Source organism: Podarcis pityusensis (genome assembly GCF_964106645.2).
Source record: "Podarcis pityusensis genome assembly, chromosome: 9".
In the NCBI taxonomy this organism is placed as follows: Eukaryota; Metazoa; Chordata; class Lepidosauria; order Squamata; family Lacertidae; genus Podarcis; species Podarcis pityusensis.
In genome coordinates, this window is record NC_138034.1 from 35893925 (window position 1) to 35920293 (window position 26369).

The 26369-nt window shown below is 39.5% G+C and overlaps 1 protein-coding gene across 1 annotated transcript; it reads right to left on the reverse strand.

Annotated features, from left to right (window-relative positions):
* Nucleotides 1-1489: 1489 nt before the first annotated feature.
* On the reverse strand, nucleotides 1490-25413 carry RXFP1 (relaxin family peptide receptor 1). Its single transcript, XM_081019725.1, has 18 exons — nucleotides 25185-25413; nucleotides 19507-19662; nucleotides 17706-17795; nucleotides 15601-15706; nucleotides 13224-13295; nucleotides 11933-12004; nucleotides 11145-11216; nucleotides 9766-9837; nucleotides 8811-8885; nucleotides 8377-8448; nucleotides 7904-7975; nucleotides 7551-7622; nucleotides 6731-6802; nucleotides 6101-6172; nucleotides 5200-5429; nucleotides 4678-5088; nucleotides 3866-4084; nucleotides 1490-3053 (listed from the first exon to the last, which is right to left on the reverse strand). The coding sequence occupies exons 1-18, from the start codon at nucleotides 25228-25230 to the stop codon at nucleotides 2791-2793; spliced, it is 2244 nt and encodes a 747-aa protein (XP_080875851.1). The 5' UTR covers nucleotides 25231-25413; the 3' UTR covers nucleotides 1490-2790.
* Between the last annotated feature and the right edge of the window lie 956 nt (nucleotides 25414-26369).

Genomic DNA, 26369 nt, shown 5'->3' on the forward strand with positions numbered 1-26369 from the left:
GATGCTTTAAAATAGTAAAAAATATTACTGAAACCAGCATCAGCTAACACCCATATCTAAAAAACAGACAAAAACTAGCCATTTAAAGCAGCAGTAAAAATATAATTATTTAGAGGTGTTGGTGGATGGAACCTGCCTAGCTTCATGCAGATTTGAGTTTCATAACAGACCACTGTCTATTGACATAGCTGTCATCGTATGTGAGCATCTAAGCAGGGCTTTGAAGTGGCTCTTACACAGAGTTTAAGGTATGGGCAACTGAAAACCACGCCTACAAAGGATTAGATATATAGCCTGGGATAGTCCTGGATCCAGCATTGTCACTTGGTTGTTCAGGTTGTTCAGGTGACTCAGTGGCCCAGAGTGGCTCACTCACCAGCTATGACTGTTCCTGGACTGTGTTAGCCAGCCCCAGTAATTACGTTTGGGTACTCTCCTAGTTGGGGACGCAGGTGGTGCTGTGGGTTAAACAACAGAGCCTAGGACTTGCCAATCAGAAGGTCAGCGGTTCGAAAGCCCATGACAGGGTGAGCTCCGGTTGCTCGGTCCCTGCTCCTGCCAACCTAGCAGTTCGAAAGCACGTCAAAGTGCAAGTAGATAAATAGGTACCGCTCCGGCGGGAAGGTAAACGGCGTTTCCATGCGCTGCTCTGGTTCGCCAGAAGCGGCTTAGTCATGCTGGCCACATGACCCGGAAGCTGTACGCCAGCTCCCTCAGCCAATAAAGCGACCCCAGAGTCAGTCACGACTGGACCTAATCGTCAGGGGTCCATTTACCTTTACAATCTCCTAGTTGGACTATTGTAATGCATTCTATCTGGAGCTACTCTTGTAGATGGTCTGCAAAATGCAGCCACCCAGAACGCAGGAAGGCTCTTTAGTGGCTGCCTGTATGTTACTTGATGCAATTCATGGTGTTAAAGACTGGGGATCCAAATAGCTGAAGAGCACCTGTCCTAATATAACGTGCCTATGCATTAAAATCTATAGGAGAGGACATTGTGGTCAAGCTGATTGCAAAAGGACACTGTATTATGAGCTGGAATTGGATGTTTTCTGTGGCAACACTTGTTCTGTGCTAGTACTAACAGTGGTTACCGTTTGGAGCCAGCTGAAAACATACCATATTTTGCGCCCCATAGGACGCACCGGCCCATAGGACGCACCTAGTTTTTTGGGGGGAAATAAAAAAAAAATTATCCCCCCCCCAGGTGCGGGGCTGGAAGAACCAGGTCGGGGAACAGCAGGAAGGCACGCTCCGCCTCCCCGCTGTCCCCCGAGCTTGTGGGGCTGGCGATGGGGAGAAGTGCGCTGAGCCCGGGACTGGAGGCAGCTCTGCGCGGCCATTGGGAGCTGGGTGGGGCTTCGCGCCCGGCTCCCGATGGCCGCGCAGAGCTGCGCTGAGTCCAGGACTGCAGGCAGCTCTGCACAACCCTCGGAGCCGGTCTCCCGAGGGTTGCGCAGAGCTTCCTGAAGCCTGGAGAGCGAGAGGGGTCGGTGCACTGACCCCTGTCGCTCTCCAGGCTTCAGCGAAAGCCTGCATTCGCCCCATAGGACGCACACACATTTCCCCTTCATTTTTGGAGGGGAAAAAGTGCGTCCTATAGGGCGAAAAATACGGTACCTCTTTAATCAGGCTTTTGTAGATCTACAAACTGATGAGACTTAAGGTCTGTTTCCTTATTTTATTTTATGTTGGTTTTATTGTGATATTTTAATAGCTTTGATGGTTTTATTGTAGATACTGTTTTCCTGTTCATTACTGCACTCTGCTTTGTTACATCATTTTTTGATGAAGGGTCGAATAGATATGTATTTAATGAATGAATAAGGCAGAGTTACTTAGAAATACAACTATTTTACATTAATGAACTCCAAATCTTCACAAATACAGTAGTAAAGCTAAGCATAAATAGCTGTATATGAATATATAGTTTAAACACGTTTTAAATATTATTGGATCATGTTTCCTCAGGCAGTGCTTCATTTGCAAACACAACAACATATGTACATATTAGTAGAAACTAGATATAAAATAACATTCTTTTCAGCCAAGTTCAAGATAATCCAAAAATCTGTAAACATTAAAGTGCAACTATATAACTTCTATTCTTAAATCCTTTGAGAAATCCAGTGCAAACATCTATGAAATCTCTCATTGCCGTTCCTATATTTATTTGCTCCTTCACCTTGCAAACTTGGAAATAGAAAATGCTGTCTCCCGTATTAAACTGTACTGCAAGGAAATTGACTGTATTCAGACTTGCTGAACTAAAGTAGCCCAGTTGTATTTATAAATATTAAATAATTTGTGACACTTCAGCTTTTGTGTTGGTGTTTTAGATAATACTGCCTACAAGTTAGATATAATACTGGTCACTGAGAAGAACTGTTACCACAAACCTTGCAAATTAAAAAGTGTTTTAGAACTGTCAAAAGATGTAAAGTAGTCCTTAGATTCTGACCAAGTTTCTTTCACTTTCTATTTCCCCATCAATTCCACAATGCAAATTCAGCAGGATAAGTATTTTCCCCATTAATTCCAACCTCTGCTCCATATGGCTAGTTCTTCTAAAGGTTGTTAATAGATGCATGTCATGGTAGCTCAGTAGTTTGTCTTCTGTCATGCTTAAAAATGATTCCATGGCCTGGAGCAAGGGGTCTGTTTCTTTGCAGCTTTATGTGGCAGGATCTTCAAGATAACAGTGCTGAGTGTGCAAGTCTTAATGCACTTCACTTGTTCTGAATCATTTTCATGTGTCTTTTTCAGGCTTGCTGAATGTCAACTTACTTAACTCTCAGAGGAATCTGTAAAATTGGCAGGATTTGTCAACTCTGGTGAGGTATCTTCCGTAGGCCACATCTCTACCCAGATAAATGATGGACCATACATTTTCTGGCTGTTTTTGCCTGCTAAGGATCTTCTTTGTTTGTAATTGTGCCAAACTTGATTAATCATTTCCTTGAAAGGCCTAGTGGTTAATGTATAGAGAAGAGGGTTCAAGGCACTATTTATTGGTAATATAAAAATCACAACCCAGGAAGTTATAGAACCTAAAGGGAAAGGAAAAAATACATTATTCACTTAATTGTGCCTGCGTATTTTTAACAAACATGGTATTTGTTGTGGCAGTGTGGGGAACCTTTGATTCTCCAGATGTTGCTGAACTACAGCTCCCATCCACCCCAGCAAGCAGGACCAATTGTCAGGGATGATGGGAGTTGTAGTTCAACATCTGGAGGGCCAAAGGTTTTCCCCACCTGTGCTATAGGATGTTACTAGACCAGATATTACGGTGGATATATGCAACATTTCAAATCTTGCCAAACATTTGAACATATTGATTGATATTCTAATGTGCATTAGAGTAAATAGGCATCACTTCCTCCAACAGCAAAATTGGGTGGCTGACTACAAAGGGCTGGAGCCAAACAGAGCAACTGAGAAAGAAGAGGGAGGTGTTAGCATGCTGTTAGGAAGCCCAAGAAGTACAATTTTAACACCTTACAAAAAACAAAGGGGGCAAAAAGCCCGTCCCTGTGCAATGAGCACCAAGTAAGTTAAACGGAATTCTGAGCATCATTTAGAAATGAAAAAATCACAAGGGGGAGCAGTAGAAGGATACAATTGCATTATTGACCTTACATATTATAGTGTCTTGGAAGCAGGCATAGCTGGTTGGAACTCTGAGCAGGAATGCTTAAAGGGTGAAGATGGTGCATTTTTTAAAATGCAGGGCCCACGCTGTTTTAGATTTGCCCACTTGCCCTCTTCTATGGTCCAGGAGAAGTAAGTTGCCCTTGAGTTCCCTATTACAGACTGAAAACAACAACAACAGAGCAATTGGAAAGGAAATTGGCAATACCTGGAATTTCTACGTGAAGTAAGGAAAGCAATTTTAGTGTAAATATGGGTATCCAGCATAGTGCATCCGTAAATACGATGAAGAAAAAGCGTTTGGCAAGGGTCATCTCTTTCTTCACATGATTCTGGATTTCCATTGCAGTAATCGCTGTCTGATGGACGCTATAAAACATACTTCCATAGGAGAATACTATGATGATAAACGCTACCAAATTTACACCTGTTGCAAAATAGAAACAGTTTTAATTCTATTTAGGAGTCTCTTTGTCATCTGATGACTAGTATGTATGGTGTGCAAATGTAAAAGGTTCAGAACTGAAATATATCTGTAAGTTCACATTTGCTGGACGTAACTGCTTTTTAGATTGCAGCATTAAAACGCCATTAACAATAATGTATGCAGACTAATTGACTCTTGTTTAGTCTTGCTAACTTCTGCGTGAGTTCTACGGTTTAAGCAGTTTGTAGGTTACAGCTGTTCTTCACAGTAATATATGTGATTTAACCTGTAAATTTATTATTTCACAATGAATATTCAGTGCTGTAAAACAAGAATTTAAAAAACCTATATAAAATTGTGTTTCATAGATGAAAGCAGACATTAAGATGAGCATCCATATTCAGAGTATGAGCAGATTAGAATAGGGTCTTCTGGCCAAATTATGTATAATCTGACATGAATTTAACACACAGGTTTTAAAAGATGCAAATTGCTTCAGATGGCATGAGGGAGGCACTGATAATTACAAGATCAGGGCAGTCATGAACATAAAGGACTTGCTTTGGGGAGAAATGAACCTGGAGTTTACTTACCTAGGAAAATTATGACAGAATAAATCTGACCTCCAGTACTTTCAGACTGCTCAGAGTGGAGAGGGAAACAGACACCATTAGTGCCATAGTAGTTATGGAAAAAATCCTTATTGCTGAGTGGAATAAAAGCAACTACAAACCCTATTATCCAGATGAGAATTAATATGGAAATTGTCCTATATTTTCCTGGCCTCAAGAATCTAAATGGGTAAACTATGCAGATGTATTTTTCCAAAGTCAGGTAGGTTAGCAATAAAACGGATACTTCTGTAGATAGAACAGCCAGAGATCCCACCAGCTGACAGTGGATACTGTCCATCCACAACTGAGCATGCTTATTGTACTCCCCACGGTATTTCAGGTCAAAGGCTCCAATCATAAACAAGTATATTCCCATGAGGCAATCTGCACCTATGGAGAAAACATGTGAGTGTATGTTATTTATACTAGCCTCGTTTACACTCTCTTTAAATAACCTCTGGTGAAAATCTAGCAAAGAGCGAGGCATGCCTAGATACTTACAGCAGAGTGACATTATCGACAGAGCATGGAGTTTGTTCTCCGACTGAATGTAAGGCCGCGTGCAGATGACAAAGATGTTCCCGAAGCAAGTGACAGCAGACACAACCCAGACAAATACTCTCTGTATAATGCTGGCCAAGAGATTCTCAAAGGAGGAAATTCCGTCAGTATTTGGTTTGCAGCTGCGTACATGGGGAGCATAGCCACAATATTGAAATTTTTTGAAATATCTGGAGGGTAAAAAAGCAGAGGGAATTTGCATATCAATCTTTGGTGTACAGGATTATATGCCTTATAATACAATGCATATATTCCTTGAACTAGTACAAACTATAATAAGGTAAAGAGAATCATAGAGTTGGAAGAGACCACATGGGTCATCTAGTCCAACCCCCTGCAATGCAGGAATCTTTTTGCCCAATGTTGGGCTCAAACCCATGACCCTGAGATTAAGAAGAGAACTGGTTGGGAAAATGACCTGAATTTTATTTAGTTGATGCTTGATAAATACACATTGCATATTCATGTACAGTACATGAATATTAGTTAACCTCTATATATAGGATTTTGTATTTTGTTGTAGAAATTGGCATTAGCTATGGCAAGAATCCTGATGACAGTGTGTCCAAGCACTAAACAGTTATCATGTTTATGTACAGATATGCATAAGGCTTTGCACAAGAAATTGTGTAGCATGAAGTGTAGAAGGGCACAATTATGTAACCCCCCCCCCCTTATGCAAGCTTTCTAATGGAATCAAATAAATCGACTGGTCTATCTAGCACACAGAAGATCTCAAAGAATTGTCTTAGCAGGTCTCCCTGCTACCTTTCTATGGGAGATGATAGGTTAGGTATATATCCTTGCTATTTGTTAAGTTTTTTTTGTAGATGATACTTACATATGGGAAAGCTCTTTAAGTGGGCTGAACATTCTTCTTTGGATATTTGTAATTTCAATGCCTTCTAGGCTTCTATAAACATTAAAAACAGAGTTTATGTCTTATTAATAGGGAACTTACTGAAAAATAAATTTGCTCCTTCAGCATAACCTATGTATCTTTAAAATGTATTTTGCTGGCAAGTTAATTAATGGTAGCACAAAGTTATACTGAATACAGTGCTTTCAGCTCAAAGTACACTAAAGTCTGTGATGTCAAAATTATGTCCCAAGTATTTTGACTTAATTGAAGACACATAGTAGTCTAGCAGCTGCTTGAGAATTCTAAATATTCAAAAGAAGGCTGTTATCGTTTATTGGACTATTTAACAGTCAAATTTAATAATTAGAAATTTTCTAAATATAGCCAGATTCCTTTGTTTTCATATAGTTTGTGATTTGAAGGTTTCTAAAGACTAAAGTAACTACATTAATAAAGGCATATATCAATTATTTCTGCCATTTCCAATTAACCTTGGTACATCATATTTTATCCATAATTCAAAATTACCTAGTTCTAAAACAGAATAGCTAAATACTAGAACGCATTGTCTTAGCTGATGAAACGTTCAAAAGGAAGACACACACTTACAGTGAATTGAGTTTAATAAGATAATCGAACTGGTTTGCTTCTATTTTCTGGATTGGATTGTATGAAAGATTTCTGTCAAAAGAACAAGAGTAAGTCATAGCTTAAATGGCAATTTTATTGATCTGTCATGTGTACTTGATGTTATCATGACTCAGTTACCAAAAATGAAAATATGTGCATATTAATATTGATTGTGCAGTTGAGTGTAAATTGTGACTAAACAGATTCAACAAATAACAATTGCCAAAAACAACAAAACCCACAACTGGCCCAGAAAATTTAATTAAAGTAGCATTTCTATAAGAAAGTGTGTCTTTATTCACTCAGTATATTGAGTTGTAGATAAAAGAGTAGTTGTTTCCTTTAAAAAAGCAAACAAACTGAAGTAAATAATCTTTGCTTTTTCTTCTGCTTCAGGATTTGAAATTATATTGAAAACTCTTACTGAAGCTTCTCACTTAGAAGATCTCACTTTGTAAGTCCTGGAGTTATGGGACTGTATGTCCTAATATATATGTCTGCTTAGAAGTAAATACCATTGAGTTCAATGGGTCTTGCTTCTAGGTAAGCAGGTACGTACAACATTGCAGCCTAAAATTACAAACAATGGGCAATACTAATATAATCTCGGAAAGCGATCTTAATTCAGCATAACAGACATCAAAGCAAAAATATTGGGGACAGCCATCTCAAAAAGAAATCATCCATATAATATGCAGGTGCACCTTTTCATTCTAACACGATTTCAAACCAGAGAAAAACAATTAAAAACATTTAATGATTTACATTCAAAGAACAATGGACTTATTACAGATCTTACAGCTGTGAGAGTTCTTTCAGATCCTTAAATAGGTGTTGAGGAAGTGATTCGATCTTGTTGTTAGCCAAGTCTCTGTGGGGGGAAATCCCCAGAATTTAGTAAACAGATTGCTTATTTTGCCATCAATGCTTCAAAACCTAAGAAGCACCCTAATTCTGTCTTCTTTAATTCCCCCTTCTCCTTGTGCCACTGTCCCAGTCCTGACTGGCCCCCTCCCCATTTTTGAGACAATTTGACTCTAGTGCTTGAAGGACTAAACACACACAGTCACAATAATATAAACTATATGCTTGCTTACAAGATGTGATCACAAAAAAGTAGTTAATCTGCTCTCAGGGAAAATGTTTACTTACAGTTCAGCTAATCTCTGAAGAGCAGAGAAGCTATTTTCATTTACAGAGCTGATTTTGTTTCTTCTCAAAACGCTGAAATGATAAAAGCTATTTTAGTGGGTTTTAAGGTGAGACTTCTTCTAATCGTTTGTAGTCTCTGACCTAGGAATGGGGAACTAGATATTGATGGACTACAACTTACTGTCCAGATGTTGTTGGACTACAACTCCCATCATCCCATACCACTTGCCATGCTAACTGAGACAGATGGGAGTTCAGCCACATCTGGAGGGATACAGGTTCCCCATCCCTTCTCTGGCTCACTAAGTTCTTCAGATCAGGCTCTGCTCCATATGCCTTGAGCAATCAAGGTTGACTTAATGGTTACAAAGATTCTTCCATAGCTGTATGTAATTCCTTCTCCAGCAAGGCCAATGCAGGTAAGTTGTTAGGACCATTAAGGTCCTGGCTCAATAGTAATGTTTTAAACTCACAGGACTGTTAAACTCCTACAGGAGATGAAAGTGACGTTCCTGAAATTGTGGATATGGTTGCCTTCAAAGTCCCTGGGGGAAAAAAAGGAAATATCCTGTTAATTCTTAACAGCAAATATTCCTCAGATACTTCTATACGGACTGATAATATGGTAGGACTCTTTGCATGCATGTTGTCTTTTTCATTCTGTTTTCCAGAACTATTGTAGAAACCACACTGCAGTGCAAACAAACAAACTTCACTGGAATCAACAGAAAATGCAGTCCAATAAATAGTCACTGCAAAAGCCCAAACCTGCTTTTCCTGTGATAAGAAATAACTATTTTTTCTTGTTTTCAACACATAATTGCTAAATCTTTATGAACAAGAAACGGGACACATTTGATTCAAACCAAATCTAATGATAAAGTAACATAGGAAAATGTGGACTCACAGCCAGTTTATCCTTGGCATATGTTGACAAAGATGTTTATCAGGCAACTGGGCAAGAGAATTGTTCATCAGAACTCTAGAGAAAGAAAAATAATATTATTAGGTTGATGGTAATGGAAAGATGGTTATCTGGGTTTCAGGAGTAATTTTAAAGTAACCTTCAAGAGTAGTAGGTTTTTCACGTGTGTTTGATTCCCTTGTAGAGATGTTTCAGAACCCAATGCTCCACTTAAAAATATGGGTAATATAGTATTGTCACTGTAAGAGGGTGGTGGTACCACTTCACTGTTGGACATACAGCTCTGACAAAGCTCCCTCTTCTCTCAATCTTTCTGAACAACCTAAAGAGGTAAGTGTAATTGGGGAAAACTGGGGTCTCTTTAATAAGAGAACAACTTCTGCTAAGAAAGTTAAAAGTGGAGTCCAAATTGGGGAGAAAGACCTGAAATGTTGTCTTGGTGCAACAAAGGTTTGTGCTGCAATGAACAATTTTATAAACAGCACTTCATTGTAGCAGCAAAACCATTTGCATTTGCTGATAATATCAAAACATGAATATTAAAATTTCATGGGGAAAACTGTTTTCTATAATGAGCAATTTCTATTATAAGCAACCTCTCGTAATCTTTACTTATATTTGTTAATCAAGTTCATTTAAACAACTAATTTCAACGGTCCCCTAAAGTTTTGTTGGTTTATTTTCACTGTAATGATAATATTAAGAGCAAAAGAATGACTTCAGAGAGTGGAATATGCCTATTTCTGTTTCTGAAGTGAAAAACCACTGGGAAGATAGTAAAGTGTTGCTGATTAGAGTACATTAACTTATTCTCTCATGTGGAGTGGGGGTGGGAATGGGGATGAGGTTGGAGATACTATCCTGTTCAACATAGCTCTTTGCTTTTGTATTTTTTAAAATTATAAATGGTATTTTACATCAATTTCTCAATACTTACAGAAGAATTAGTGAGTTCAGCCCATAAAAGGTTAGTGGTGAGACACATTTTATCGTATTGTTTTCAATTATGCTGTAAATCAGAAAATGGTGCATATTAGGTTAAAAATACTGCTTAAGTCATAGCAACCTGTTTCCCCCAGATTTATAAGCTATATTCATTTATAACAGTAGATAAAAATGGATTGCTATCATGGCATCATACAACCACTTATAATGTGCCAATCATTTTCTAGTCCATATTGTGAACTCAGGCTCATTTCCTTGAAACCACTGCAAATTAGGCTCTGGGGACCTCAGCAGCACAGAAAGCCAATTCATAGAGTTATTGGTATGAAATCAACACAATCATCTCAGTTTGTGGTTCAGATGGGCACACAAATGGCGTGACCACACTGAAGGTGACTATGATTTAAGAGGCAACCACTGTCAGGAGAAAAATCCTACTGAATTTGGTGGCTTTCACTTCTAGGTAAGTGTGTTCTTATCTCAAAATGATGACAGAAACTATCCCCCCCCCCGAGAGATTAAAAATAGGTTTGGGGGTGGGAGGGAAAGGAACTTAAATGAACAATTTTCTTGTCAGCTTCTGCAGTGCTTGATGAGCACTTTGACACTTCACAGAACATTATTTTGAAGCTGCTGTATGTCACAGATCCCATAAGACAATACTTCCTTTGAAAAGGTGCAGTAGAAAAAGTTGCCATGCAGTTAATTCTTCAGAATACTGACAGCTATGTCACTAATGCCCTCTGCTCAGCGTTGTTTGCTTTTAAATCACGACTACTAGTAACAATGAAACTGTTCCGTTTTTTAAAGTATGGTAACAGTGTCAAGATGTCTAGTTACAGATTTCTGTCCAAGCTAAAATCAGGAGTGGGAAAGTGAGATGACCCTGCCAAAACACATCTTCCAAATGGACTGATTTAGATCTGTTTCTTAAAGGAATAAAAATGTGAGTGAACATTTCCCCCACTGATGATACTTCCAGAAAAGCAAATAGATAAATTGCAACAATCTTTTTTTTGGATTTAGCAGCAAATCTTAATGATTTTTCCTTTCCCCTCCATTTCATGAGGTGCAAAGTTTTCTCCAAAACAGTAGTTTTCCCTTAGGAAAAAAAGCAACCCAACCCCCCCCCCACAAAGCTGAGATTCTTCTCATTCTCTTGGCAAAGGGAAGAGGTTGTGATGTGCACTGTATATAGAACAATCTTATGCATGTCTATCTAGTCAGATATGTTCCATATTGTTATATAGGATTTAATCCTTAAAACAGCACCCCTTCTCACTTTATCATTTATTGGGATTCAATGGGCCTTATTCCCCAGTAAGTATGTTCAGGATTGTAGCCTTAATGAGATACAAAGGCGGTACATACAGCCATTCAAGTTTATGTAGATCTTCAAAGACATGGGGTTTCAAAAAGGTTATCTTGTTGTGACTCAGATATCTGAAACAAGACCAATAAAACATAATAGAAGGTCATTGAGCACTGTTTGGTTTTTCATCCATTCATTTTCCCCCTATCCTATTGAATTGTTCAGAGTGGTGTTTGAAACCCTAGGGCCTTTCAGAACGGCCACTTTGAGCATGATTTTTGTGTTTGGAAAAGCGCCATAACAGTTAAGTACGTAGTTGAGTGGGAATTCCAACTGGGTTTCCTACATCCCTGCCTAACATTATAGAGCCTTGACCTACAGCTGGAAAAGAAGAATCAGGAGCACACAAGAGTGCACTCCCAATTCTTCCTTTGCTGGCATTGCTTGACTGCAAGCAATGGAAGTATCAGGATCACACATTGAGAAGCCAAGTCTTCCTTTGATGTTGACTCATGTGACACCAGGTAACATCAGGTGGTTGACTGTCCTGCCTACCTGTCAAAATGGCCTTCAGGGGTGAGGTGGGGTTTAGGATCTGCCCTACCAGTCAGATTTAGGCATATATCACACTGAGTTTGTAAACTTATTTGTCTGCAGCAGTACATCTGGGTTTTCCATTGACAGCTTCTGGTTGTAGCTTAGTTGGGCAATTTTAGAGACTCTTATGGGGATGACAGATGACACTTTTTGTTTATGTATGTGACAACGAACTTACTGAAGTCATTATTACAATTATTAATGTGGGAATATATTGAATATATTGTAGAACTGCAGGGGAAGTACTTACAGCTTTGTCAGATTGTAGAGTCCTCTGAAAGCATGTCCTGACACAAAACTTATATTATTATTTTGAAGGTACCTGTGAAGATAATGACAATAGAAGATTTTAAAAAATATTTACAGAGCCTGAATGATATAGGTGGCCACCAATAAAATGTTAATAATAATAATAATTTAGTCCAGCTTCTCAGGGACCTCAACATTTTAATATTTTTATGTTAAAATGTCTCCCTTCTATAATTAAAATATGGGAAGCTTGACTGTGGCTTTCAAGAAAGAACTGAGCAGATGACCAAAGCAAATCAAACAACTGTATTCTGCATTTCCACTATTTGCCTCCTTTAATGACAGTACTATATTTTCCTACAGAATTTACAGTCATAACTGTCCTTAAATGTATGGCCAGAAGAGGGTGCAAGATTCAAGAATGGTTGAACTATATGGCATTTGAAGAAATATTGTAAAAGGAAAGTAAAATCAACATGCTTGTTCTCTTTTTGTCCAAAAAACTAAATTTCAGTCAGTACAAGATTATTTCATAAATGATCATATTTAAAAAACAAATTCATCATGATTAAATGAAAATTTATTTAAAGGACAAAGAATACCCCCCATATGTAGAATCTCATACTGTTTTGCTAAGTTTACTTTTGGTTCTTTGTCGTATTGCTCTGTTCTAAACTGTACTTCTTTATAATATGATGGACAGTAAGATCGACTTTAGGATAAGTTTACTGCCGGTAAGAATCTGAGTGGTTATTCTTGACCATCCATTGGTTAGACTCAAATATTAATAAAACAACTGGTTAGGCTTGAATGAACAGCCTAAATGAACAACATAAATACGTTCATATTAGAGCTTGTAGTTCATATAGGAGCCTTTCTACTCCGGATCTTGAAAACATATACCTCTGAGTATACGCCACCAGTTTCAACAGTTTATATGTACATGACATAATTAGAAGCATAACCTTGTGTTTGCAATCCTATATAGGTCATCTCAGAGATTATGCTATGGGGCATGCTCCCAAGTAAATGTGGCTAGGATTGTAGCTTCAGGCTGAGTTCATACAAACACTTGATACAACTATCACCTCTCAACTTGCCTCCCAATGTCAGTTAATTGTACAGCCAGCAGATCCATGACAGTAGCATGTCAGGCAGTCAAGTGATCAAACCATAGTTCCAACAAACACTTCCCATGATAAATGTAAGGTGTGAACTCATCTTTGGTCACTACATCACAAAACAATTATGTTGCAATAGGCTGGTAATTTGAAGTTAAAATGTTGCCTTACAGGTATTGAAGATCCTGATATTTTTTGAAAACATTGGCAATAAGCTTTCTCAGCTGATTCCCTTTTAGGGACCTGCAACACAACAACAAACAGACAAAAGATGAATGACTCACAGCATACATCAAACCAGTACACTGTACATGCACATTTTATTGATACCAGGTTATACAGTTGACAAACATTTCCACAAATGAAATTATTCCATGTAGGTTGATTTTATTGCTTGCTCAGTATTAGTGTAAGCCACCTTGTTAGTGGAAACACTAAAGGATGAGAGACAAGTGATCAGAATAAATCAATCAATATGTAAATAAATGTATATATGTGCATGAGCATTATTTGCTAATAGCCTGTTTTTTTCAACAACTGCAGTTTTAGATGAATTCATCAAGCTATTAGTGGCTACTAGCTGCAGTGTCTGTGTACTATGTCCTATTTCAGGGGCAAAATGTCTCTGGATGGTTGCTGAGAATTGCAAGTGAGCAAAGCAGTGTTGCTTCCTATAAGCATATGACTGGCCACTAAGAGTACAGATCCTGGACTAGATCTTTGGCTTGACCCAGTAGGGATCGTCTTACGTTCTTAATAACTTTCTTCAGTTAGTTCATAACATAAACATAGTTAATTGTGAAGATCTTCAGTTAACCTTTTAGGGACATTCGCCACACAGAGCAGGTTCATGAAAAGAGACTTTCTTTAGTTTTTCTGCACTTAACAATATAAACCCTAGAGGTCCTCACAATACAGGAAATACTTTAGTCACAGAACTCAGCAAGGGATTTTCCTATGGTGTCTCTTAATTGTGCCGTATGAGACAATTACTCTTCCACGATTGGAACAGATCTTCAGCACACCTTTCACTAAGCAACCTAATGAGCATAAAAAATTAAACTCGGTTCTTTGCAAAAAGGACATATCAAGTCACAGATAAACAACTGCAGGCTGAAAACTTGCACACACACAAAATAAGCCTCAATTTAGAAAGCTCAGGTTGATTCTTAATGTAGTGGTGCTATGGCCCTTAAATTAGATAATTTGTCTGTCCTTCAGCACTGCTCAGTTTAAGCATCCTGAGCAGCGAAGATGGCCATTTTCAAACAAACTTTATTCACAAATTCATAAGCATCCTCAGCTTTAAAAATGGGTCCAGAAATTTCAACACTAATAATAAAGCTATTATTAAGAACAGAGGCACATAATAAGAGCCTTACTTGATCAGACCCAAAACCTCAACTGGTTCAATATCCTCTTTCTCGCAGTTGCCAAGAAGGTGCCTATGGGGAGCCCTTCCACAGCACAATAGCACTTTTCCATGGTTCTTGCCCAGCAATAAGTATTCAAGTATCCTGGGGCTATAAAGGTAAAGGTAAAGGGACCCCTGACCATTAGGTCCAGTCATGACTGACTCTGGGGTTGCGGCGCTCATCTCGCTTTACTGGCCGAGGGAGCTGGTGTACAGCTTCCGGGTCATGTGGCCAGCATGACTAAGCCGCTTCTGGCGAACCAGAGCAGCACACGGAAACGCCGTTTACCTTCCCGCCGGAGCGGTACCCATTTATCTACTTGCACTTTGATGTGCTTTCGAACTGCTAGGTTGGCAGGAGCTGGGACAGAGCAACAGGAGCTCACCCTGTCACGGGGATTCGAACCACCGACCTTCTGATCGGCAAGTCCTAGGCTCTGTGGTTTAGGGCTATAGTAGCACTTATATCCTTACTTGCGAAGCTTTTAAAACCATCTAAGTTGGTAGCCATCAGCACATCATGTAGCATCAAATTCCAAGTTTAACGATGTGCTGAAAGAGGTATTTCCATTTGTTTTAGGTAGGATGAGGTTATCCCTGGAGCAATACTTCAGCAACTTTTATTTCTCCCCAGCTCTCTGAATTCCTTCATTATTATAAGAGTCCTTACAAAATGTATTTTTTATGCATGTAACAGAGCTGGGTAACCAACTTTCCAGATGTTGTTGAACATCAACTCCCATAAGCTTACAGCCAGCATGGCTAATGATCAGAGATTGGTCTTGCAGTCATGTGCCAGCATTAAAAAAAATCATGTTTAAAATTAAAAAATAATTCCTGTGCTCACTAGAGGGCATTGATGTTTATTATTCCTTTTTTTGCCCTTTTCCAAAATGGTACAGTGTGTGCACTAAATAAGAATCTCATCTGAGGGTGATAGCAGCATCCTGGACTTTCTGTTCACATCCACTTTTAAGCTGGTTCTCAGAAACTGGCTTAGGAGCATCTTTGCATGCTTTGCCAGTAACACCTTGTGGGTTACATACCAGTTGTAAGCTAGCCCTGATAACTTTTACCAGCTGCTGAACAGAGATCCAAGGCTATACCCAGAATTTACCGCTTTTTTTTACTTACATCAAAGTTACATTAGAAGAGACCGAAGGAATGACGAGCAAACCAGCACCATCGCAGTCAAGCTCTAAACCACGGCACAAACATTCTGTTGGCACAGAACCAACCACTGGATAAAGACAATGGCATAGATGAGGCAGATGTTGGCATGATGATGGGGAGAGAAAAGAGAGGTGGTAAAATCAACTCATTGATTAATATAGGGGTGAGGAATATGTGGCCCTCCAGAGGATGTTGAACTCCGCAACTCCCAGCAGCCCCATCTAGAACACAGCCATCAAGGATGATGTGTTATAGGCAAACAATATCTGGAGGACCACTAGTTCTCAAGCACTGGCTTAGGACAATTAATTCATACTTCATCCATTGCAGCCAATGGGCTACAAATGACATGGATTGCATGGAGGACAAGGTGAGGGCTGTTGACAAGATTCTGCTCCCCATTCACAAGTTAGGAAGGGATGCGGCTCAGTGGGAGATAACATGTTTTGCGTATTAAAAGGTCCAGGTCCAATTCCTGGCATTTCCTGACAGGAAGTTGTCTCAAATATTGAAGAGTTACTGTCACTCAGTGTAGACAATACTGAACTAGATGGACTAATTGTCTGACTTAGTATATTGCAACTTTCTATTTTCACATACAGTATTCTGAAGATGACAGGAAACGGTTCTTTAAACTTTTGAAAAGGGTTACAGTTAGGTGCAAATGTAGACACACAGCCAGAAAAGTGGAAGGGTAAAGGAAGAGGCAAGCCAGTGCCTGAAAGCAATAATTTGTTACGTAAATATTGCTAAATGTGCATTGACCTATTGTGGGAATGTTCAGGGATGCAGGAGAGGATATATTGACTGATTATATCCTTATCCAACTTGTGTTAACAAGTTTCCAATATCAGCAGAGTAAAACATTCCCCTTTATTTTAAGTTTGCAATGGTAGCGTTTGCTCAGGTTCGCTAGAACCTCTATAATAATCACTCTGGTAATTTCCCCTTTATTCCCTCTTAAAATGCAAGACACGACACAGTCCTTTACAAAAGTATAAAAAGAGTTTACTCACATTCTGTTCACATCAGATCCCAGAAGGCAGACAGCTTAATAACGTAATGTACATTTGGATTCTATCTTATAAGAAGATAGTCCCTTTCTCCTCTCTTGGCTGGGAGCCAAGAGGGCATCTTTAGCTTAGCAGATGTTGCTTCTTCGAAGGAAGAGAAGAGAGAGAGAGAAGGCTGCCCCTGCCCTGTGCTTTTGTCGTTACCTGCACAGGTGAGGCCACACCCACCTCTAGTCACATGCGGAGGAAGTCTGTCCCAGCTCAGAGGGAAACAGGAAGCTTACTTGCTGGCTGGACAAACATCCCTCCCCATGTCTAAACATGTACACTCTAGGAATGTTGTAATTGACTGCTCTTGTGTTTCACACCCCACACCTATAAATAAGTTGCCTCAATGAATGAAGCAGAATAAGACACCTGAAGACCTTTTCACCCCAAAGAAGACCTTTCATTAAAACATGTCAGGCAGTTTTCACTGAAAACATTGCTGCAGTAAGCATAAAACTGGAGGCATGCTTCTTTCTTCACTCTGTGGAAATCAGCAGTGTAGTGCTCAGACACACAGGATAGGGGAATGGAACGTCAGAAAGCTTTTCTTCTACCTGTCAGAAGTGTTTTCAAATAACCATTTGTGTCATGCTGTAAACTTCAAAATTTACTGGCCTGGTCCACATGTAATACTTAGACTGTGGTTTGTTTCGCTTATTGTAGTTCATATGTTTGATTTGGTCTGTGGCCAACAATCTAGAATTTGAAACCATGGTTTGAAATTATTTATGAACTGTGGCTTGCATTAACCATGATTTATTATTATGTCATGATCCTGGCTTAATTCAGGATTGTTGAGGACACACATTCCAACTTTCACTTGATCAATGTGATTTAAAGCAATTTTAAGTTATATTGTTTTAAAGCTTTGTGTCCCAGTGTCTTTCTAAAACAGAACTGAAATGTCCACATGCCCACAGAAACTTGGTTCCACAGTCACCAGATCTGTGGTATGCTTTCCCTTCAAATTCTACAAGTAAACAATTTATTTCTCTTCCTACTTACAGCATTCATCTGTTTCCAAGTCCAAGGAATATTGAAAAGCCTTTTTATCATAAATTGCATCCAGCTGCTGAGACCATCCACTGTTATCACCTAATAGAAGTTACACAGTAGAAATATCATCATCATTTACTATTTCTAAACATGTCTCAGAGAATTCCAGTTGAAATTGCTTGTGGAATCCAGTAAATGTGATTGGTATTTACTGCTGCTTTTTTTAGTTCACAAATGATATGCCATTGAAGATGCTCCCCTCCATTTTCCCCATTTGCACTGTGCTTCCTTTCCAGCTACTACTAGAGGGCAGGAAGTCCCTTTAGGTTGTTGTCACTGTCAAAAACAACCTCACTTGTAAAAAAGATATAATTATTCATCTATGGATTTGCTACTTATTAGACACAAATCTTTCTGCTCAGTTAAAAGTCTGGACACACTGCCCTAGGGAAAACCATTTGTATTTCTCTCCTTCTTGTTCTAACCATGTTCCTCTGCTATGACACAATTATTCAAAGGGGAGAGTGTGCACTCTGCCAGAAACAGCTTGTTCTCTGCCAAGAAGCAATTTTGAAGAATTACAATAAAAGATGGGATAGAAGCCATGTCTCTAATCACCACAACCGGGGCCATTTTGGACCACTATTTTTTCCTCCAAGGCTGCTTACACACTATATATTTAAAGCAACCCCCACTCTAAAAAAAAATCCTGGTTGTTTCCCCACTATGGTTATGGTCTTGAACTGATTCAGGCATTAGTAGTAGTGAAGTCAATTTAGTTTACCAAGTAATTTGGCATGTTTACTTGGAAGTCCTGCAATGTTCAACAAGGCCCATGATGTTTAGGATTCCAGCCTTAATGTGATTTTCATTAGCAAATGATATCTATCCACTTTTTAATCATCACTTGAGCACACAGAACAGTGTGCTTTACATATATACTAACATACATCCATAGGTAGTTCCTACGTTAGAAAAAAAAGGACTATTGTTCCAATTCCTTGGCATATGTCCTATTACATTGACATTAGTGAATTTCCATCTTTTCTGTATCATAATCCCATTATATAGCTCCATGCTCAAAAGCTTGCACCATGGCTGCCCATACATTACTGGGCCAGGTTCAAGGTTCGTGTATAAATTTACAAGGCCCTTAACAACTTGGGAGCAGGATTCCTCGAGGGCCTCCTGATCCCTTATAGCTCTGCCTCATCACTGAGGTCTTCGGTGGAGTCAACGTTTGTGGTCCCCCATGCCTCAGATGCATCGCTTGTATCCACCATAGATCAGTGTTGTATGATCAGTATTATGGGTCCAATTTTATGAAATTCCTTCTAGTTGAGGTCTGATAGGCCTCCTCTCTGTTGAACTTCCAGCACATACTGAAGGCATCATCATCCTCATCCTCATCACCATCATTCCAGCAGCCATTTAACTGAATTCTGAATTTATAGTTTTAACTTATTTTCATTTTTGTTGTGTTGTATTCTTTGTACACCACTTAGTGGAAAAGGTGGGGGGAAATATTGTCTAGATAGATAGATAGATAGATAGGAAAGGTTCAATATATACAAAATCAGTTCTTCTTAGAACATGAGGTGATTTTAGAGTCCTGCTAACCAAGCAGCTTATACCAGACCGATGCTAAGAGAATGCTTAAAAAAAACTTAGTTATTTAAAAAAAACCAACCCAACCCAATACCAAGTTTTTTTTGTCAGAGTAGTTACTGAGAAAACAAGAATTGTGATGTAGTACCAAAGGCTTTGTTAACTCACACTGAGAGCCACTGTGGAAAAACTGTCAACTTACCACAGTTCTCTTCATCTGCGTGATTCCCACAGTCATCTATCCCATTGCAGTGAAGGGGCTGAGGCAAACATTTTGTGATATTCCCACAAGGGAAATAGCCAAGAGGACATGCAATTCCAAATCCAAAATCCTGAGTCCCTGAAGCAGCATGAAGAGCTATTAAAAAATAAACACCAGAAAGAGGCTAGGCTTTACTGAAAGGTTTTCAATGTTTAGGTTACATTGTTGAACTGTTCAAGCGCACTGAATTAAGAGTGTTACAGCTTGGGTTACTTACAATTTTGCATCAGTTCTTTTAATTTCCCACGCAATATTTGTAGTGATCCTCAGCCTGCACTCTTGCAAACATTTATATAAAGGTAAGTTTAACTTAATCATTGGAACCTTCTTCTAAGAGTAAATGTGCTAAAGATCATGCTATTTGTTGCAAATGTGAGTGCACAACTGAATTTATAGAGTTTGGAATGTTATTATGGATAATTTTTGTTAGTTTTTGTATAATATATACACACAAACAAAACGTGCATGCCTGTTTTTGCAATAGCTCTTCAGAACACTCTAGAACAAATGCAAACTTTCCATTCCCCTGTGATTACACCCAAAGTGGTTTCAGTAATGCATGAAACTCTGATTCACATGGGGTCACAACTGAACACATTGTTCCTTCATAAACTTCCTCAGTTTCCAGTTGAGAAACCAAATTGATTTTACTAGGTTAGAACAGATCTGCATTCTTGGTGCAGGTTCAGGAGCTGATTTCCTAGTCCCTACAACATCAAATGCTGGTCAAAGGAAGGAAAATAATAAATATTTACTTAATAAACATTTAAGTACACATAATAAAAAACAGCAACAAATGCTCTTAAAATATACTGCTTGCTTTTTCACAATTTAATCTTGCATTTATCCAAGCATGGGCACCTGAACCTTGCTTCTGTGGCTCTTAAATCTCTCTTGATTACCACCACCCCTCTTGAAATACCATGTCTAATCTTAGGCTGAACATAGTTTTGTCAGTTTAAGATCCATTGATGAAAGATCCAACTGATTTGCAACTCATGTAACTTGAATTCTTTGCCTGGTGTAGGCTTAGCTTTGGAGAACGGCAGGGTTCATGTTTTTGACAGCTGTGTGGGCAGAGAGAAATTCAGCAGGTTGAGCATTTCCGGGGGCAGTACTGAAATACAATGATGAGAAGAGCTTCACTTGTTGACATGCTGTCTGTTGGACATCTTATTACTCATGTGTGGCCTCTGATTTACTCTTAGGCCCTCCACCCCATGTGCAAAAGAGGATACAAATATAGATACGACACAAAGCATACACAACTTTGTGTCTTCTTTTGCGAGTGGGGCAGAGGTCTCCATCCCTGCACAATATGTTGGTTGCAGAAAATCTTGTTAGCATTCCTGTCTCCTCTTCTACCACATGGAGAGAGTTCACAGCCAGTGCCGAGTGAATAAAAAGTGTTCATTCAGCTAGCTATGTTCAAACTATACACTTTTAGAGGAATACTCTTATAACAGCTTGTGTCCTTCCTATATTTGGGTGGTCATTTGTGTTTATTCACATATTTAGTATTCACTGTTTTTGTTTCATTCCAGAGATATAGTTCTGGGTGAAAGCACAGAAATGAGACTTTGACTCCTGAAATAAACATCTGGAACATAACTCTTGCGTTTTCATAATCAGTTGGGAATGGCTTTGCTCCTTCCCTTTTGGCACACTTTTAAACAAAATGTTGCTCATAAACAGAACTGAAAAACATTAGCATCTTTTATACCATGTTTTGTTGCATCACAAGGCATTCCAGGCAGGGCACCATACTCTCCACAGCTTTCCATTGTTTGCACTGCACTTCCTGGTGAGGCCTAGTAAACTAAGCAGTAACTGACACCTGGTTTTTAAAGATAAATTTCTCCACCTCCTCTACAGAAGCAGCAGAAAACTGGCTCCTGTTTTGTAGAGAATTTTGAGAAACAGGGGAGAGAATTCATCCCAGCCTTATTAAAAATGCCTTTCCTGAGGAAATAGAGCCTTTGCCGCGTATTTCCGTACACAAAAGTGACGTTTCCTTCTCCCTCTTCTAATGTCACTTTAGATACAGACTTTTTGTTCAGCCACCAGCTTTATATGTGACATTGATCATGCTGGCACTTCATTTATAATAACAACCACGTTTCTGGAGCTTTAGGACCTAAAGCAAGATTTTCTAAAGTTAAAAATATGCTAGGTGAGTCATCTAAGACAATACTGGAAATTGCCGAAGGATAAGACAGAGAATATGGAAATCAAAGTGTCACAGAAAAGAGCGCAAGCAGGTTTTGGACCTCATACCCCAAGATCGCTTCTCCAGGAAGGTTAAAAATATACGAACCCTCAATAATCTGTGATCATCTGATGTTCATTGGGCTGTCTTGAGATAACTTAGAATATCCTCTTATAAAAAGATGTTCAGTGTTAGCTGCAAACTTTTGCATGTGAATCGCTTTGATACTGAAGTCACAATGCTGTAGTGGTTGGACTAGGACCTGGGAGACCAGGGTTCGAATCCCCACACAGCCATGAAATCCACTGGGTGACCAGTCACTGCCTCTTAGTCTAGCCTACCTCACAGGGTTGGGGGGGGGGATGGCAAGAGGAAGAAGTATGATAGAAATGTACCGTATTTTTTGCTCCATAAGACTCACTTTCTCCCTCCTAAAAAGTAAGGGGAAATGTGTGTGCATCTTATGGAGCGAATGTAGGCTGCGCAGCTATCCCAGAAGCCAGAACAGCAAGAGGGATTGCTGCTTTCACTGCACAGCGATCCCTCTTGCTGTTCTGGCTTCTGAGATTCAGAATATTTTTTTTCTTGTTTTCCTCCTCCAAAAACTAGGTGCGTCTTATGGTCTGGTGCGTCTTATAGAGCGAAAAATACGGTAACTAACTAACTAACTCACTAACTAATGAAAGGTGTATACATGGAAAGACCAAGAAAACTGAAACAACAGTGCAATTAAAAAGAAATGCAGTTTGGAAACATTGAATAGAGACTTTGGAATGCCATTCCTAGGGAAGTTAGACTGGCTCCCTCCTTGTTGATCTTCAGCTGGCAGGTGACAACCTTTTATTCCAACAGGCCTTTAAGAACTGAAAGGAAAGGGCTACTGCTGGGATGCTTTGTTGTTGTTGTTGTTGTTGTTGTTGTTGTTGTTGTTATGTGTATTTTTAACATATTTTATATTGGTTTAAATCTATTAGTGTTGACTTCCTCTTTAATGACTATCTTTTCTATGTTTTTAGCTTTCTCTCTTTTATCTGTAAGCAGCCTTGAGTCCCAGTATGGGGAGAAGGCAGGATATAAATAAATATAATTAAATAATAATAATAATAATAATAGTCTGACATGAATCAGGAATAACTTATTTTGAAGGGAAGGATAAAACTTTTATTTCCCTCCCCCCCCCCGGCTTTATTGCATAATATTAGAGGACATTCTCTAATATCTTAGTCATTGTGGATATGTATGAAGAGAAGCAAGAGACTTAAATTCCACAGCAAATAGCTGCCTAACTGCTTGCTTTTCTAATAAACAACCTAAGTCCTTGTTCTTCTTACAGTTTGATGTTAGTTCCCCTTCTTCCCATATTGCTGTTTGCACTCTCAGAACGTTTTCTGTGCAACAGAGCATGCAACTCAAGGACAACAGTGTGCTCATTAATACATGCTGCTCACAGACTACTGAAGCTGGTGTGTTGGCAGCATGATTAGGATTATGGATGAATGCCTTACATTGGACCAATACTCCATTGTGCATTTTCACCTACCCAAAAAGGTGCACTGCTGTCATCCATAACACCATTGCTTAAGCAACACTCTGGTGTGCAAAATGCTTTGCCAACTTTATCTCCTCCATCCACAATTACTTGGTCTAAGGTATATGGCCAAAGCACGCACAGTGCCTGCCATCACCACCCTATCCTTTCCATTTTTTTGCTGCCTGAGGCAAAGGACAACATTGCACTTCATACTACATGTATAGAAGCTGCCGAGACTGGCTGAAGAATCTTAATTCAACACTGGCATTAAGACTGCATCTTCCACCATGCCTGAGGACAGCAGGCTAGTTTAAGGGGTGCCTGACAGGCTGTATGATACACCCAGCTCAGCAGAACTAGAGAGCTTGGCCGAAGATCCTGCAGCCCACAGCATTTGATGCCTGAGGCAACTGAAGGGAGAGGAAGGCTGCAGCCTCACTGCCACAGGGGAGCCTAATATTGTTTAGATGTCTGTGGAGAAGCCTTGGATTGGCTCCAGAGGTTCCCTTCTTCACCAAAGGAAGCCTTTCTATAATGGAAGAAGCACCTTGTGCCTTTGGATCCAACCCATGTCTCTAAGCAGGTAAATGGACAGCACAGGTCACTTGAATATTTTCAAAGGATCTACAGGCATATGATTAAAGAGACAACTCAGTTGATTAAAATGTTCTTTCTAAGTTGCTTTTGCATTATTGTTGTTTTGTTGTTGTTTAGTCATTTAGTCATGTCTGACTCTTCATGACCCCATGGACCAGAGCACACCAGGCACTCCTGTCTTCCACTGCCTCCCACAGTTTGGTCAAACTCATGTTAGTAGCTTCAAGAACACTGTCCAACCATCTCATCTTCTGTTGTCCCCTTCTCCTTGTGCCCTCAATCTTTCCCAACATCAGGGTCTTTTCCAGGGAGTCTTCTCTTCTCATGAGGTGGCCAAAGTATTGGAGCCTCAGCTTCAGGACCTGTCCTTTCAGTGAGCACTTTGCATTATACAGAACCTTAATGGTGTTTAAGAAAGGTATTCTCCCTCCCCATAAATATGTATTTCAACTATAGCTATATTTATCGATCTACCAATCAATCTATCTAAAGTTTAAGAAAAGTGAAATAAAATATATTGATGCAAAACAAGCCGGAATATTATAGAATTTTATATATACCATCTCAGCCACAGTCACATTTATCAGTTATTTGCTATGCCAAATATAAGCCAGATCTAATATTATCATGCAGCACAATCATCCCACAACTAGACATTCCTTAGAGGACCTGCAAGGCACCCTCCCTGCTAGCATATCTTAAGTCAACGAAGCCACACAGAAGTGATTGATGATCAAAACTTTGCCAGTTTTCTCCATTTGCTATTACTTCTCATGGCAGGAATAAAAATCCTGTGGTAAGCGTCAACCAAGTGGACATGCATACTACTCTGAAACAGAATGTTAGAACAACTAAAAACTTCTAAAAAGCAAAGAGTCAAATACAAAATCAGCCACAGCTACCATGGTATAATTCTTAGCAGCAGCACCGAATTCTGAATGCAGCTCTGCAGCCAGTCTGAAGCTGTATTTGAGATCAGTGCTGGGATTCTAGAATTCAGAGCTGAGCATACACTTACAGATCATTAAAAAGACGGTGTGTATTGGCATGCTGGTGTGCTAACAGCTGCTGAACAAACCTAACGTTTGCATTTCTAATACATCTGAAATGTCGGTCTCTCAAAATTCCAGATATCCATCAGAGAATTGTGGCAATCTTTGTGCAGGGTTTCTTTTCTTTCTTTTTTTAAAAAAGAAAATCATAATGACTAATTAACAAAACGTCAGTTGCTGGAGTTTCCTACCTATCAGTGTTAACATAGAAAATAGTAAGTGTACTCACCATTCACTTCAATAGCTAAGAATAAGAAGAAGCAACTAAATGGCATCTCTGTCTTGTTTCAGAGAAATAAAGAGCTAGTGCTGTCCCACAGATTTCATACAAAACCTCAGCAGTCTCTATTTCTGGTTAGAAGAAGCTTCCTTTCCATTCCATTCCTTGCTTTCTGTCTCTAATTCTCCTTTGCAACCTCTCTCTCTCTGTCTGTCTGAGCAGAGCCATCCAACTCAGAAAAAAGAGGGGTGTGTGGGGGAAGTTTCAAAGAACAGACTGTCTCTCCTTCTTTACTCCAGGTTCCCGTTTCTGTGTCTGTTGGGAAACATGTGCTTTGATCAAAGCTATTATGACCAAACTAGTCATTTTATCAATACAGCTAAAATTGATTTATTTTAAATTACTGACTGGGAAGTGATTAGACAAGCGTAATCTCATTTAAGTAGGTGTTTTCTAACCAAAAGCATGAGCTAACTTTCATAGGAGAGATTTTTTCTCCTCTTTTCCTCAAAAAAAAAAAAAACAAAAACAAAAAAAAAAAACTCACAACAAACAACTTCATAATAGGAAAATGTTCATCTGTCTATAGAAATGTGCAATCGTGAATTCATTTCCTATAACAGAGCAGTGATTCATATGTGGACAGGACAGGAAAAAAGAAACACATTCTATCCAGAAATATTAGGATTTTAAAATATATATAAAGGAACTTGTTATTTGAGCTACCATGGGGCATTAACATATAATTAATATTGATTGTTAAAGTATCTCAGCCCCCTGAGTTTCCATGAGTTCCAGCATAGCGCAGTAATCGCTACCATTTATTTACTGTTCAATATTTTATCAATACAGTATCAGTAGTGCTATGAGTTTGTGGGTGCCAAACACCTATAATCAGCGGCAAAGCTGCATGCTCTGCTGCTGGGGGCAGAGAGCAGGTGGGGGCGTGGCTGGCACCCACCTGGGGGCGTGATGTGCGCCCCGGGGGGCATGGCATGCATCCCGGGGGCACACCACCTGCAGTAACATGGCACATGTTCTGGGGGTGTGGTGCGCTGCCTGTGGGGGCGTGGTGCCCAGCACGCGGGGGGGGGGGTGTGCGCAGTGTGTGTCTGGGGGGCCGCCACAATGGCACCCTACAGAATAGTGGTGCCCGGGGCCGTCAGCTCCCTCCACACCCCCGTTCCTCCGCCA

Bases quoted from the DNA above. Each gene is read 5' to 3' on its own strand.
- RXFP1 (XM_081019725.1), bottom strand. From the start codon at position 25,230: ATGCCATTTAGTTGCTTCTTCTTATTCTTAGCTATTGAAGTGAATG. The intron at 7,976-8,376 runs GTGAGTTTAAAA...TTATCATTTCAG, and splicing joins TGTAGGAGTTTAACAGTCCT to CGTTTTGAGAAGAAACAAAA. The intron at 6,173-6,730 runs GTAAGTGTGTGT...TAATGTTTATAG, and splicing joins CTTATTAAACTCAATTCACT to AAGCCTAGAAGGCATTGAAA.